The sequence below is a fragment of the Myotis lucifugus genome, unplaced genomic scaffold, assembly GCF_000147115.1.
Source record: "Myotis lucifugus unplaced genomic scaffold, Myoluc2.0 scaffold_49, whole genome shotgun sequence".
Lineage (NCBI taxonomy): Eukaryota > Metazoa > Chordata > Mammalia > Chiroptera > Vespertilionidae > Myotis > Myotis lucifugus.
In genome coordinates this window covers 1,320,107-1,336,858 of record NW_005871097.1, presented here as the reverse complement: position 1 = coordinate 1,336,858, position 16,752 = coordinate 1,320,107, and the positions used below count along the sequence as shown (strand labels likewise).

Genomic DNA, 16,752 nt, shown 5'->3' with positions numbered 1-16,752 from the left:
CCAATACCAACTAATTTGCTATAGCTGTGGCTTATACTTTTCATAAATCCATTGATGATATGATTTCCCTAGTGCAAACAGGAATCATTTTATTAAGCACCTACTATGTGCCAGGAAGTGAATAAAACAGACCAGCTCTTGGGGGACCCTCATAACAGTGCCAGGGTCCCTTGGCTGGGAAGGCAGTCCATGAATGCCTGCTGAGGGATCATGATAAACCACAAGGAAGAGATTCAAAGAGGTAAGGTCAAACTTCCTTGGGGTCAGGGTTATGGGCCAACTGCCATAGTAGAGTGCTAACCAGTCCCCAACTTGGCTACTTCTGTAGGGGTGGGCTGCAGATTTCCACTGCTGTACCCACAGGCCATGCCAGGGTTCCTATCTGGCAAAAAGACACAGAAAACTCCAAGATGCTGCTGCCTTTAATATGGCTAAGTGCTGTGCGGCCTGGATTTCCAATATTAAAAGGGAGGCATTTAATCTGTCCATTGAAACTGAGAATACCCCTTTGCCCAGTTCCCTGGTGGTGAAGATTCTTTTCTGAGACCTGGGTGAAGCACTCAACAACTAAATCAATTGCCTGCTGGTCCAGGTCATTGTTCCACCCTTACTGACCTTCCGGTTTCCCGCCTCAGACTGTCCAGCTGGAGGCTCAGATCCTGCTGGAGCTCCTGGTACTGGGCTTCCCGGACAAGTGCTGAAGTGGGTTTGGTACCTCCATGTATTGCACGTGCTTCACTTCCAGGTGGGTCTGCTGGGGGACCATCCTGGTCCACCTCATCTGGGTCCTCATTCACCCCTTCTGTTTCCTCGGTGGCCTCAAAGTGGGCTCGGAGCTCTGCGCAATCATGGAAGAAGAAAGGACCACAGTTCAACAAGATGAGAGGAACAAAAAAGCTTTTATGTTCCTCTCTGGATTTCGCTCCTTCCAACAAGACCAGGGCCTCCTGTAGCTTTTATGTCCCAATACAGTGTTGCATTGGCAGGGCCAGCAAACAGGGCTGTTCAGAAGCTGGCCCTGTCAATGCAACACTGTATTGGGATTGGGATTTTAAAAATGGAGAGGAACTATTTCACTCAGTTCTTGGCAGTGCAAAAGTGATCACCCCCAGTTTAAAGATGAGAAAACGGGGGTTTAAAGATGTTAGGTTAGCTAGCCAAGGGGAGTTTTAAAAAGGTACAACTAGGCTTCCAACCTGGCCTGTGTACATTTACTACAGAAATGCCTACTTGGAGCAGGGAGTAATGCAGTCTTGGGGATTAAAGAGCTTCTCCCGGAAGCTAGAAGCTGAGCAGGGCTCCCATGCATTCAGGGGAGCAGGCAAAAGACGGAAGGAGCAAAATCCAGAGAGGAAATGGCAGTGTCAACACAAGTGTTACAAACCTTCCTTTGCAGGAAGAAGTCACCACAGAAAGAGAACCAACTTGAATAGTAAGCAGCTCTAACAGAGTTGACAAGAGCAAAAGATATCTAGAGTTACCACACGGTGATTCTGAGGAGAAGGCACCATTCAATTCTCAACCAACCAGCAAGTGTTCCTAAGGATGCATTGTAGCATTTATGCTAACTTTTAGATCATGAGTTTAGTGTCGGTTAGGCACAGAAATACAGCGCAGGAGAAATTCTTAGAATCAGAATCTTAGCCCCATAGGGTTTGTGACAGTATTGCTTTATTGCAAGGAAGTATAGCCAAGATGTGAAAGAGAGCACAATTGTTGAGCACAGGGGATAGACATTTCTGGTCTTTTCCATAGCCTGAAGCCGACCTTGACTGAGAAGCGGGCACTTACCTGAGATAAGAATGACGACTGCAGCCATCACCACTCGCTGGATGATGATATCCATCGCACACAGCCACTGGACGTTAATTAAGTGATGCCTCAACATTTTACTCACCTATAAAACACAAAAATGCAGATTTCTGGTCCACTGTACTTCTAAGAAATAAGTTTTTACTAATTCTAATTTCTACTCTCTGAGATAGAGTGTTCACCATTCTGCTCTGCATTTCTACCCTACTTCTGTTTCTTCTGGACTGAGTCTCCAAGCTGACCCTAAGTCAGCGGTTCTCAACCTGTGGGTCGAGACCCCTTTGGGGGTCGAAAGACCCTTTCACAGGGGTTGCCTAAGACCATCGGAAAACATATAATTACATATCGTTTTTGTGATTAATCACTATGCTTTAATTATGTTCAATTTGTAACAATGAAATTGGGGGTCACCACAACATGAGGAACTGTATTAAAAGGTCGCGGCATTAGGAAGGTTGAGAACCACTGCCCTAAGTCCTGCTGGGGTCTAGGACAGTGGTCAGCAAACTGAGGCTCATGAGCCACATGCAGTTCTTTGGCCCCTTGAGTGTGGCTCTTCCACAAAATACCACGTGCAGGCGCGCACGTACAGTGCGATTGAAACTTCGTGGCCCATGCGCAGAAGTTGGTATTTTGTGGAAGAGCCACACTAAAGGGGCCAAAGAGCCGCATGTGGCTCGCGAGCTGCAGTTTGCCGACCACTGGCTAGGAGATGGGTGTGGTGATCAAATGTACTGCACTGGGCCTCTTCATTGTTTATTCACTGAGCACTTATGAAACCTCAGGCTCTGTGTTGGAGGCTTGGGACACCAAAGCTCAGGCAGACATGGTCTCAGACCTGAAACAACTCCTCTGTTTGGGCAGACACAAGCTTAAACCCCAAATCTATTCAGCTGGCAAATGCTACTTGTTCCCAAATCCTGCACTCCTGCTATTTGTGGCCAAATGCAATTGACCTATTCACCTGCAATTGCATATTCAATGTTTAAAAGAACTGAAACCCAGATTCGGGTGTCAACAGGTGAGAAGAGATGGGGACTGTGAAAGAAGATGGTAATTGAACCCCATGGGATTGGCTAGGAGCTGCTTCAGTGGGCTTCCTGCTTTCTGGTATGTTCTCTAGGGCCACATAGAGTACTTACAACATTCTGAAATCCAAACAGTATCAGATGAATCTGACTGAGTAAAAAGCTGTCGAATTTCAGGGCCACCTTTAGCTCTGATATCTTGGATGCCATCACTCCACGCTCCTCGGAGTGGATGAAGTCCCTCAGGATCCAGATTATTTGCTTGATGTGGTCGACTGAGAGGTGCGGTTCTTCCGAATTCTAATCACACACACACAGACACACACACACAAAATCACTTTCATTGAGTAAGTCAGAGAGACGAAGCAAAATTCAAGAAGTATTGTGGGAAACTAGATTAACTAGATTGTCCATTGTGCATTTGCTAAAGAACTGTGGCTGCCTCAGGTGAGATGGGATCTCTCTTCCTGGAATTCTCTCCATCTTTTCTGTTAGAGGGTTATGTGGCCCCCCTCCTCGCTGGCCCCCACACACATGCCACTAAGCCCCCCTAGGAATATTTCTGGCATCCTGTTTAACTCCTTTTAAGACCCCGCCTTGAACAAGGCTTTCTCAAAAGGGACAGAGTGGGGCAGTGGCCTCTTCCTGAAAGGACCTTTCCTTATCTAAAATAACTTCTCCCTAAACTGGCTGCTCTAGAGCAGGTTCAAGGGCTCAGAGCTCCTGGGCTTTGTGCTGCCATTTGGCTTATTTGCCACCAGGGAGCATCACCGACCCAGGCATGGCCAGATTCACTGCAGTGTTAGGCACATGGTTTCAGCAGTTTCTCCCCCCCCCCTCCCATGTATTTTCTTTTGTTTTGTTGGAGGGATGGACATTGGGAAATACTTATGGTGATTATAACTGCAAATGTTCCAGGGTAGCAGGAACCTCAGTCCCACTGGACCTGGACACACTCCCCCCAGCCTGTACCTGAACCAGGTACTCCTGCAGGTTGGAAGCCAACAGGTCCTGCCCATTCCAGAGGATTTTGCATAGGATGGCACGACACTCTTGGTCCTGGTGCCGCAGGAAGAGATCCGGGTCCCTGTCCTCGGGGTTCAAGGCTGAGTTCTGGTCTTCTGTGATCCAGCTGTCATCCTGAACCCTGCGGACAAACACAGGTGACAAACAACCCCTGTGTCCTGAGCAAAGCTGGTATTCTAGGACCCCATGGGGGAGGAACTAAGAGGTGACTCTGCAGTGTCAACTTCAAGAAGATAAAATTACAGGAGGCAGGCTGATGGAGAGATGCAGCGTGTTTTCTCTCTTAGCAGCAGTGTTGGGAGAGGGTGGGTAAAGGGGGAAGGGAGACGGAAGGGAGAGGAGGGGGTTAAAGGGATAATGAGGGGCAACTTGGGAGGTGGAAGGGGCAAGGAAAGAGGAGGCAGGGGAAGAGGGCGAGAGACCAGAGAGAAGGGGACAAGGGAAGGAGGAAGGGAGATGTAGGAGGGGAAGACCAGTGAGAGAACACACTGCCCTCCCCCTTGCATTGTTTACCCCCTGCCACCCTACAGATCTAGCAGAAAGAAACAAAAGCCCTTCAAGTCCATCTGATTTTGACCCGGTAGGTATTTTGTAACCACCCCGCCCCTCCGTCACCCCATGAATGAGCAGCTCTCACAGGCCCACAGCAGAAGGACAGGGCAGATAGTACCTGAGCAGGTTGCAGAGCCCATGCATGGGCTCCCAGGCATTTTCTAACCTGTTGAGCTGGGCGTCCAACTCCAGGGGGCCACGGTTATGTTCTCTGCTGCTAGAGCCCACGAATTCCCCCAATGTGACCTGGGAACCTGCTGTGTGGGGGCAAACATAAAGGGGCAGAGGCTCAGAAAGGTAGGGGTAGGCTTAGAGAGTGTGCAGAAGGGAGGACTCAGAGACTGAGGAAGCTGAAGGAGAGGCTCACACAAGGAGGAGGATGCTGTGGGGGTCAGAAAACAATGCTGGAAGGGAAGCTCAGAGAGGGAGGATGGAGGCTCAGAGAGGGACAATACTAAGGTGGGAGACTGAGGAAAAATGCTGGGGAAAGGATCAGAGGCAAGTTGCTGGGGGGAGGCGCTGCTCAGAGAGGGAGAAGGGGGAGCTAAAAAAGGATGGAGGCTGGGGGCTCAGTGAGGGAGAATGTTTGTGGAGGCTCTGAGGGAGGAAGAAGGCTCAGAGAGGGAGGCAGTAGGCTGGGAGAATTGTCCACTCAGAAAAAGATGGGGAGTCTCAGGGAGAACATATGCTTGGGCTTGCTAAGGCTGCTGCTCTAACTGCAAACAGATGCCCAAAGATTCTGGTGAAATGTATCTTCTGCTTCAGCAGGTCTGTGATGGGCCTGGGGTTCTGGGTTCTAACCAGCCCGTGGGAAACACTGATGTAGCTAGTTATGCTCTGAGAACAAGATGCTGAGACACTCTGTCCTGCAGTCAGACTCCATCTACACCAGGAGAAAGAGAACAAAGGGCTTCCTTTGCAGGGGTTACTCTTAAGTCATTGCCAGCAGGACTTATTGCCCTAGAAGGGGTCACTTGGCTATAATGGATTGTGGGCTACAAGACAGCCACTATAGGCAAACTCCTCTGACATGCCCTTTAATCAAGGTCAGGAGCCGTGTAAGTAAATAGGCCAGGCTCCAAAAATGAAATGCCAGGCCCTGCAGGTGGGGAAGACACAAAACCCCAGCTAGGGCCCCTCTGGCATCCTTCCTTGGCACAATCCCCAAAAAGACTTTAACAAGGTGGGTGGCATCGCTGTCACCTGTGGGGCTCCCTATGTCCTTGTCAGGAAATCACATTCATTGGCTGTGTTTGGACAACCCCACACCTGCTGCACCACCCCCATGACTCTCCTATGAAAATAGGCAGTGTGGCTCACTTAGCACTCTGGAGAGCTGGCACTCTTTGAGCAACAGAGAACCCAGGGGCCCAGGGGGTCACCCAACTGTCCTAGTAGGCCTCACCTGATGGCTTGAAAACAATTCGGGTCTTCTTGCCCTTGTTCACCTGCCTTAAGAAATCCTTCTTGAGCAGGTCAGCGGCAGTGGCACGTTTGTGGGGATCAGGCTCAAAACAGGATAAAAGGAAGACTCTGGCTTCAACTGAAAGGACTTCTGGAATCTCAGGGTGGATCTTAAACAACCCCACCTGCATTTTGAGGGAGAGGTGACCAATGTGACAGTGAGGCCTCAGGGAAAACAAATGTATACACCTTCAATACAAAGCTCTGAGGGGCTGGGGATGGATGAAGCATAGCAGCTTCAATGATTGGTACCCGTGTCCAAGCCACAATGGCCTCTTGGGACTTTGCCCAGCAGATTGTGGAGAAAATGATGCTGGAGCAGTTTCAGAGCCTAGGCCTTAGGAGACCTTGGGGCTTCTGTTGCAGTCCTCTCAGAGCCCTGAGACCACTATGCTGGGGGAACACCCAGGGTGAAGGGCCATGTGGACGAGGGCCTCCAAGAGCATCCTGCCCCAGCCAAGCCAGCACATGATTGAGCCTGGGTAAGACCAGAGGGAGAGCCAATGGTTAGCCCACAGAATCATGGGAAATATAAAGTGGTTGTTTTTAGCTTCTATAGTTTTGGGGTGGTTTGTTACACAAAAGATACCTGAGATGAGGCTGGGACCGTAGTCTGCAGCAGGATGCTCTAACCGAGGGGGCTCAAGGTATCTGTGGTCTGTTCCCTGATGCACAGAATCCCAAAGGACGGCCCACTCAACTTTAAGTGCATTCACAGCCCCAATCCCCCACCTCCAGCTGCAAACCATGTGCAGACCAAACCTGGAGACCCTTATCCCCCTGGGGTACAACTGGCTGAAGGAGGGGCACTGCCCTTTCCTCTTCGGGCTCCTGCTACAGTTTCTGCTTCAGCTCCCACTTCTGGCCAGCTCATCCTTGTCCTGCTAAAGACTCTCTGTCCCTGTGGCTTGGAGAGGAGCAGGAGTTGGGGCTGAGCTGTCACGTCAATATGACATGAGAATGCTTCCACAAGTCCTGCTCATCCATCTTGCATAATGGTGCCCATCAGGGGTGACTCCCCTTAGAGGACTTTTTGTCTTAAAAGTTCATAATCTTCCCTGCATCTTTTTAGAGCCCAGCTGTCAAGCCCTGGGTGTAAGCCCTTCTGGACTCCAGATCCACCCCATTCCCAGCTCCCTGGCACCCCAGGGGGTTGGCCTGGCCTCCCTTGCTCCCCTAAGTGAGATCTGGGTGCTGCAGAGAATGGCCTTTTGACTTCTCATACCCAAGTCCCTTGACCAGGGTGCAGTAACCATCTCTGATGCCCTGCTCATTGTGGGCTGGAGAGTTTGGGTTGGGGGAGAGGGAGTGGGAAATTACTAACCAACGGGGTTAAGGGTTCAGTTAAGTAAGATGAGAAAGTTCTAGAGAATTGCTGTACAACATCATACCTGGAGTCAACAAGACTGTACTGTGTACTGAAAAGTTTTTTAAGGAGTAGATCTCACATTAAATGCTTTTACCACAATAAAGTAAAATATTAAAAATAAGTTCTGGATTTTGAGAGATGGCGGCATAGGTTAACGCGGTTTTTGCTGCCTCTAACAACCACTTCAAAAATACAACTAAAAGACGGAACAGACATCATCCAGAACCACAGGAAGGCTGGCTGAGTGGAAGTTCTACAACTAGGAGGAACCGAGAATCAGAGGAGGCGCAGTGCTGAAGTAAAATACTAAGGTGTGGAGTGCGCGTGGCGCGGGCTAGTGGCTGAGGGCGCGGTGGTTGTCTGTTTCAATCCGGAGGGAGCCTCAGACTCAGAGCTCCAGATCCAGGCGAGTCTCTAGGGACCCAGACTCAAACGGGAGAAGCAGGACTGTCTGGCTACGGTCCCTCCGAGGTTTGCAGCTGTTGCTGGGACAGAGAGGCAGAGCCCCTGGGGACGGACTGAGAGCAGCCATAACTGCTCCTTCCTCCGCCCTGTTGATCCCGTGGGACCCGCCCCGCCCAAGCCCTGCACAGAGCCATTTGCCGGATAGCCTCAGGCAAAGGCTAGATTAGCACAGCCAGTCGGCCTGGAGGTCAAATTCCTCTAGTATTAACTATAACAATCAAGGCTTAACTACAACAAGACTGCGCACAAAGACCACTAGGGGGTGTACCAAGAAAGCGTAAAAAATGCGGAGACAAAGAAACAGGACAAAACTATCAAGGGAGGATATTGAGTTCAGAACCACACTTTTGAGGTCTCTCAAGAGGCTTCTAGAGTCTGTCGCTAAACTTGATGAGTTGTACAGGAAATCTAATGAGACTCTCGATGGTGTGATAAAGGACCATCTAGAAAGTAAGCATACACTGACTGAAATAAAGAATATTATACAGACTCCCAACAGCAAACCAGAGGAGCGCAAGAATCAAGTCAAAGATTTGAAATGCAAAGAAGCGAGAAACACCCAACCGGAAAAGCAAAATGAAAAAAGAACCCAAAAATACGAAGATAGTGTAAGGAGCCTCTGGGACAGCTTCAAACGTACCAACATCAGAATTATAGGGGTACCAGAAGATGAGAGAGAGCAAGATATTGAAAACCTATTTGAAGAAATAATGACAGAAAACTTCCCCCACCTGGTGAAAGAAATAGACTTCCAAGTCCAGGAAGCGCAGAGAACTCCAAACAAAAGGAATCCAAAGAGGACCACACCAAGACACATCATCATTAAAATGCCAAGAGCAAAAGACAAAGAGAGAATCTTAAAAGCAGCAAGAGAAAGAAACTCAGTTACCTACAAGGGAATACCCATACAACTGTCAGCTGATTTCTCAACAGAAACTTTGCAGGCCAGAAGGGAGTGGCAAGAAATATTCAAAGTGATGAATAGCAAGAACCTACAACCAAGATTACTTTATCCAGCAAAGCTATCATTCAGAATTGAAGGTCAGATAAAGAGCTTCACAGATAAGGAAAAGCTAAAGGAGTTCATCACCACCAAACCAGTATTATATGAAATGCTGAAAGGTATCCTTTAAGAAGAGGAAGAAGAAGAAAAAGGTAAAGATAAAAATTATGAACAACAAATATGCATCTATCAACAAATGAATCTAAGAATCAAGTGAATAAATAACCTGATGTACAGAATGAACTGGTGATTATAACAGAATCAGGGACATAGAAAGGGAATGGACTGACTATTCTTGGGGGGAAAAGGGGTGTGGGAGATGTGGGAAGAGACTGGACAAAAATCGTGCACCTATGGATGAACACAGTGGGTGGGGAGTGAGGGCGGAGGGTGGGGTGGGAGCTGGAAGGAGGGGAGTTATGGGGGGAAAAAAGAGGAACAAATGTAATAATCTGAACAATAAAGATTTAATAAAATAAAAAAAAAAGAAATGAAGCCAAAAAAAAAAAAAAGAAAATAAGTTCTGGATTTTGAGAACACTAAAGCTGGATGGAATTGAACCCCCAAGATCTGAAATGCGGGGTGCATTACAGTTAGCATTCTTTACCTGAGAGGTGGGGGCATGAGGGCACTAGGGGGACCAGAGACAAAAATTCAGAACAGGAACCCAAAGTAAGGGGTGGCTCGTCACCTGGGTCTCAGAAAGAAAAGAGCAAACATGGGTGGCACCCTGGCACCCTGGCAGTACATTACTTTTAAGGGCGCTTTGCTGTTAACTCAAAGGTCCTGTTTTAGTTTCACAGGGCTGCCATAACCAAGTACTACAAAGTGGGTGGTTTACAAGAACAGAAATCTAGTCTCATAGCTCTGAAGGCTAAATGTCTGAAATTAAGGTGTCAACACAGCCAAGCTTGCTCTCTGAAGGCTCTAGGGTAGAACCCTGCCTGTCTTCTTCTCAGTTTCTGGTGGTGGCTGGCAGTGCTTGGCGTTCCTTGGCTTGCAGATGCATCACTCTGATTTCTGCCTCCACTTTCATAAGACCTTCTCTCTCTGTCTCCTCACATCATCTTCGCTCTGTGCCCAAATTTCCACTTTTTATAAAGACACCAATCATATAGGATTAGTCCCATATAATTGATCCCACTTTAACTTGTTACCTCTGTAAAGACTCTATTTCCAAATAAGGTCACATTCTGAGGTGCTAGGGATTAGATGTTCAATACATTTTTTTTTTGAGGATACAATTAAATTCTTAATAGTCATTTTGGGGGAAAACAGATCCTTTTGTTTAAGACACTTCCCAGAAGTTTCTTGAAAATTTCGTAAAGCATTCTAGAGATACCAGAAATAATTTCTACAGCCTTTGCAAATAGAACACAGGGGATGTTATTTAATAGTAGCTTTCTAGATAGGAAAAGATGGCGACGTAGGTAAGTGCCTATACTCGCTGCCTCCCATAACCACATCAAAATTACAAAATACAGAACAACCATCATTCAGAACCACCTAAAAGCTGGCTGAATAGAAGTCCTACAACGAGAGAGGTAAATAAGAAAGCACATTGAGACTGGTAGGAGGGGCAGAGGTACAGAACAGGCTGGTCCAACACCCACATGTGACACTTTTTTAATCAGGTGGGAGATGGTCTCTGCAGAGCCAGCTCCTAAGGAACAAGGGTCCCCATCCCCACACCAGAGCCCCCATCCCAGGATTCCAGAGCTGGGAATAGAAGTCCCCATTAACTACAGGCTGTACAAATTAGGGTATTAAGGCTCAGTGACAAGGAGGCTGCCAGGTGTTCCTTTTAAAGGGCCGGCGCACGAACTGAACTTACAAGGTCCTGCTTCCTCTGAGCTCCAATATCAGGGTGAGGCTCTGGTGGACCCACACACATACGGGGAGGAACTGGACTGTCTGGCATTGGGTCAGGAAATCAAGGGGCAGCTTTCTCATAGACAGGGATACTCCAGGGGTCATTGCTCCTGTGCTGGGACCTCCCCCATCATAGAGCTGACTGGAAGCCAAATCTGTTTGCTCCTGCTCCGCCCTAGTGACTCCCTGAGACCCTGCCCCATCTAATTTGCAGCCCCACCCAACCTGTTTGCAGTGGCTTTGGCATATAATGACCTGTCCTAGTTTAGGCTTCAGACTTTGCTAAAATCTCTTAAACAAGTGTGCCCCCAAACCTATCAATAAAAGGCCCAAGACCTGGCACTAGCACCAGCCTGCCTTGCTTCACAGGTGAGCCTTGCCTTGGCACCTCCAAGCCAAATACAAATAGCTCCTTTAGGGTGGCCCCAGGCAGTGGCTGACTTTGCACCTACCTGGAAGCCCTAGAGCCAGTGTACCTGGTGGAAAACTTCAGATCATAGCATATTACAACTCTATACATCCATAAGCAACACACTTAAGGGGCAAACTCAGTGAGCACCAAAGCCCCACTGAAGCAAGTCCTGCTCCATAGAGGTGTTTCCTGCATAGCAGCTGTCCCACCATAGCTGCAGGTGGTCCTCACAGCCACTTGGCCTGGAGGTAAACTCCTCCCAGTGACGCCAACACAATCAAGGCTCAACTACAAGACTATGCACACAGCCCACACAGGGACACACCTAGAGTGCCCAGCTCAGGTGACTGGGGAGGCTGAGCCACTGGGCCCTACAGGACACCTACCACACAAGGCCACTCTACCAATTCCAGGAGACAGAGAAGCTCTACCTAATACACAGAAACAAACACAAGGAAGCAGCCAAAATGCTGAGACAAAGAAACATGTCACAAATGAAAGAAATAGAAGCAAGCAAACTACTGGATACAGAGTTCAAAACCATGGTTATAAGGTTACTCAAGGATCTTCATGAAACTTTCAAGGATCTCGCCCTAACCGGTTTGGCTCAGTGGATAGAGCAACAGCCTACAGACTGAAGGGTCCCAGGTTCGATTCTGGTCAAGGGCATGTACCTTGGTTGCAGGCACATCCCCAGTGGGGGGTGTGCAGGAGGCAGCTCATCAATGTTTCTCACTCATTGATGTTTCTAACTCTCTATTCCTCTCACTTCCTCTCTGTAAAAAATCAATAAAATATATATATATTTTTTGTAAAAAGAAACTTTCAAGGATCTTAGTGAGACTGTCAAAGACATGAAAAAAGACCAGTCAGGAATTAAGCATACATTAACTGAAATAAAGAATAATTTACAGGGATTCAACAGTAGAGGATTCTGATAATCAAATCAATGATTTGGAATAGGAGGAAGCAAAAAACACCCAATCAGAATAGCAAAATGAAAAAAAGAATCCCAAAATAGGAAGAAAGTGTAAGGAGCCTCTGGAGCAACTTCAAGCATACCACTTGGAGTGCGGGTGAATTTCCCGCCAAAATATAAGATGGCTCTGTCTTTTGGTTTTGTTCCATCCACCAAAAGGGTGGATTACAAACAAATATTTGGTAATACGCAGTTACAATCGGCCCGAGTTTACACGTTTCCCGCACTCCACCGCAAATCTATATGAACCGAGTTAAAGACGGCTTCCGCGGAGTACGCGCAATTCACGCGAGCCGACTTAACTCGTTTCCCGCACTCCAAGTGATACCAACATTTGCATTATGGGGGTGCCAGAAGGAGATGAGAGAGAGCAAGATATTGAAAACCTATCTGAAGAAATGACAGAAAACTTCCCTCCCTGATGAAAGAAATAAACTTACATGTCCAGGAAGTGCAGAGAGTCCCAAACAAGAGGAACCCAAAGATTCCCACACCAAAGCACATCATAATTAAAATGCCAAATGCTAAAGACAAAGAGAGAATCTTAAAAGCAGCAAGAGAAAAGCAGTTAGTTACCTACAAGGGAGCACCCATACGAATGGACTGTCAGCTGATTTCTCAACAGAAACTTGGTGGGCCAGGAGGGAGTAGCAAGCAATATTCAAGGTGATGATTAGCAAGGACTTACAACCAAGATTACTCTACCCAGCAAAGCACTCATTTAGAATTGAGGGTCAGATAAAGAGCTTCATCAACAAAGAAGAGGAAGAAGAAGAGGAAGAGGAAGAGGAGGAGGAGGGATTAAAAATATGAACAACAAAATGGCAACAAACACATATGAACAATAAGCAAACAGACTGTCAAACTACAGCGGGAAGGCTGGGGAGGATTGGGGTGGAGGTAAGAGATCAACTGAAGGACTTGTATGCATGCATATAAGCATAATCAATGGATGCAAGACATGGGGGGGGGTGAGGGCATGTGCCAGCGGGCAGGGAGGCTGAGGAAAGGTCAATGGGGAAAAAAAGAGACATATGTTCTACTATTTGTAATACTTTAAACAATAAAATAAAATTTAAAATATGAACAATAAAATGGCAATACATATCTATCAACAATTGAATCTAAAAATCAAAATGAACAAATAAGAAATCTAATGAACAAAACAAACTGGTGAATAAAACAGAATCAGAGGCATGGAAGCATGGAACAGACTGATGAATCTCAGAGGGAAGCGGGGTGGGAAGAGATTAACCAAAGATCTTACCTATGGACACAGGCAGTAGGGTGGTGAAGGCCTGGGGCGGATTGGGAACTGGGTGGAGGGGGGCAATGGGGGGAAAAAGGGGGACATCTGTAATACTCTCAACAATAAAGATTTAAAAGAAAAAGAAAAAAAATATTACCTTCACACCTTCAAAAAATAGTAGCTATCTAGTTTGCACTGAAAACTGACCTTACGTGCCAACCTAAAAACCTCAATATATTTTCAAAGACTTTGTATAGATAATTAGCTAACCTCCTCCTCTTTTTCTTAAAGAGTACCCTTCAACATTTCATGTAATACTGGTTTGGTGGTGATGAACTCCTTTAGCTTTTCCTTGTCTGTGAAGCTCTTTATCTGACCCTCAATTCTAAATGAGAGCTTTGTTAGGTAGAGTTATCTTGGTTGTGGGTCCTTGCTATTCATCACTTTGAATATTTCTTGCCACTCCCTTCATGTCCTATGTATGAACTGAGCAAGTCACAGCCTCCAGACAGGTTTTCTGAGTGATGCAGGAATTTGGCCGATCAGAAAGCAGTCAGCCATGTCTCTCAGGTGGACCCTGATGTTTTTCTCAGCACCAGTTATTATTTATTCCAAGGCCTGTGACTGAAGCAGCAGGTAAGATCTCCAATGGGCCCAGTTGGCTCCACCATGGATAGACATGAAAGGGCTGGGGAAGGTCTCTGTTGTCCTCCAGTCCTGGTGTTCAGGATCTTATTGGGACTGCAGGTGCCAAAGGATACTCATTGACTTGAGTTTTTAGATTTGGAGCTTCCTAACAGTTACTGGGAGGGTGGGAAGTTCTGAGAACCTTCTGTAGGGGGATGGTCTGAGGAGAGCAGCCACAGCACCTACAGCACCATGAGCTGGACTCAGCTCATGGGCACAAAGCTGCACTCATGCCTTTCAGTTCTTTCTAGCAAAGAGGCTGAGCTGGAGGCCTGGCAGAGATGAATAGCAAGGACCTACAATAGCAAGGTAGGCTGAGAAGTAGGAAGGAAGAAATCACATTCTGGAATTACATTCCATCAAGCTGCTTTCATGCACTGTAACTTCACTGTCCATAAGCAGTAGCCATTTGACCTTTTGCGATCCCCCAGTTCCTTGTTAGCCTTGGGAAAAACAAAAAAGCCCAAACAGAAGGTCAGTGCTAGTAACAAACTCTTAAAGCTATAGCCCTATTCATCTTTTCCAAGTGTACAAAGAGCCACAAGCCAGAGACATAACCTTGGACACACAGAGCTGTCCTGGCATCAGCTTTCCTTGGAGTCTCCATCAATCATGTCTCTTCCTCAAGGGAGCATGCCCAGTGGTAAAACCCCACCCACAGTGGCCAATGGTCCTATGTAGGCCTCCATGCACATGGGTTGCTCTTCCTGTTAGCCCTGGGAGGGTTTTATTTATTTATTAATTTTTAAAATTATTTCTAGGAAGGTTTTTAGAACAACAAAGGAAACATCACTGGATACCCAAAGTTCCACCTTTTCCACATCCGCTGAGAAACCTGTTCTCCAAAGACACAGACCCATGTGGCCTTTGAGCTTTACCCAGTATAAGGGTAAATACAGATTCCAACTAAGAGGCTTAATTCTCCCCACTGAAAATAAGGGAAGAGGTACTCCTCTTTTCTTAGAGCATTTACTTTAGAAAACTTGTCAGTTCTCTGTCTCTTTGAGACGTATGTCAATATTTTAAAAAGCTAAGTTAAGCCTCTTTCCAGGAATGTCTTTCTCAAGGACCCATGAGCCATCTCTTTGAATGTCATCAGCGAGGAAGATGATACCTCAATCTATTGGAGGATAGGAGCCCAACTTCAGTGACACCTCACTCCAAAGCTACTTCATGTCCTAAAGGTCTGAGTTATTTTTCCTTTGGGTGAAGCCCATTAGCTAACACAGATGGTCACCTCAACGAATCTCAGGTGAGCTATTATAACCAATGATGTTGTCCAATCCTTGCCCCTGAGGACTAGCTAGCTTTTCTCAAGAACATGGAAAGGGTTGTACTGCTTGGCTCAATAAAAAGATGACAGTTATTTCTGTCTTAGCAGATTGCCTATGATGCATATCCCATTCTGGTTGAATGCAATGCTTTTTCAATAACTATAGGCCCGGTGCACGAAATTTGTGCATGGGTAGGGTCCCTAGGCCTGGCTGGAAATCAGGCCGAGGTCAATCGGGTCTTCCAGCTACCGGCCGGGTCTCCCTTCCCTGGCTGTTGGTTGCCGCCTTCCTTCGTTCCGTGCTGCCCCCTGGTGGTCAGCACACATCATAGCGAGTGATCGGTCTCCTGGCTGACCTCCCACAGGGACAATTTGCATAGTAGTCTTTTATCTATATATATATGTAAAGAGCCAGGGTCCATAATGTCCAAAACAACCGAACGGACAACCAAACATCAGAAGTCAGTCCTGCAGTCAGTGCTGGGTCACTGCTGAGGGGGCTGCAGATCAGGCCCAAAGAGAGAAGCAGGGTCTGATCCACAGCCTCCATGGCAGCCGTTGATCAGCCCTTGCCTCTCTTTATCTCTGGGCATTGCCAGCAGCCTCAGGGGCTGCTGATCAGCCCCGCCTCTCTGATCAGGCCCGGATATAGGCCCGGAGATGCTGACTGGCATAGAAACCGACCAATCAGAACCAAATCTGGGTGAACTGTGAGGAGCCAATAGCTGCCTAGGAGGCGGAGCTTTTGACGCTGACTGGCATAGAAACCGAACAATCAGAACCTAATTTGGGTGAACTGCAAAGGCAGAACCTAAGGTGGTGCTGAGGAGGGGTTTTAAGGGCAACAGCTGTTTGGTGTAAGGTATAAGAAAGTGATTCAATTTTTTAATGACCAGTTTGGCAGTATAGTGCATATGGCTGGCTATCAGTCCAGATATAGGGATTATGTATTTTTGTCTGCCAAGAGCATCTCCTCCTGCTGAAAAAGGCTCCCCCCACATTTAAGCAATCCTATCCTATATAATCTATCTATACTAATAAAAGGGTAATATGCTAATTAGATTGGGTCAACTGGCCATCTTCCAGATGTCTGATTTCTTTCTGGACAAAGCCATGGTGGTGGGGGCCAAGGCAGAGGCAGTTAGTGGCAATCAGGCTGGCAGGGAGGGTAGTTGGGGGCGAGATCAGGCCAGCAGGGGGTTAGGGGCAATCAGACCAGCAGGGAAGGGCAGTTGGGGGCGAGATCAGGCCGGCAGGGGAGGGCCATTGGGGGCAAGATCAGGCCGGCAGGGGAGGGCAGCTGGGGGGGAGATCAGGCCGGTAGGGGAGGGCAGTTAGGGGCGATCAGGCAGGCAGGCAGAGGGGTTAGGGGCAATCAGGCAGGCAAGCAGGTGAGTGGTGAACGGTTAGGAGCCAGCTGTCCCAGACTGTGAGAGGGATCAGGCCTAAACTGGCAGTCGGACATCCCCCAAGGGGTCCCAGATTGAAGAGGGTGCAGGCTGGGCTGAGGGAACCCGCCTCCCATGCATGAATTTCATGCACCGGGCCACTATTAGCTAAT

The 16,752-nt window shown here is 47.5% G+C and overlaps 1 protein-coding gene across 1 annotated transcript in view; it reads right to left on the bottom strand.

Moving 5' to 3' along the window:
* The window catches only part of MAP3K15 (mitogen-activated protein kinase kinase kinase 15), a 75,104-nt gene that overhangs the window by 3,005 nt on the left and 55,347 nt on the right, over nt 1-16,752 (bottom strand). Inside the window, exons 20-25 of the mRNA XM_023753736.1 lie at nt 5,824-6,007; nt 4,537-4,672; nt 3,813-3,987; nt 2,955-3,140; nt 1,792-1,897; nt 616-838 (exon numbers count right to left, since the gene is read on the bottom strand). Coding sequence (XP_023609504.1) covers nt 616-838; nt 1,792-1,897; nt 2,955-3,140; nt 3,813-3,987; nt 4,537-4,672; nt 5,824-6,007 — 1,010 coding nt within the window. The remainder of the gene's footprint in view (nt 1-615; nt 839-1,791; nt 1,898-2,954; nt 3,141-3,812; nt 3,988-4,536; nt 4,673-5,823; nt 6,008-16,752) is intronic.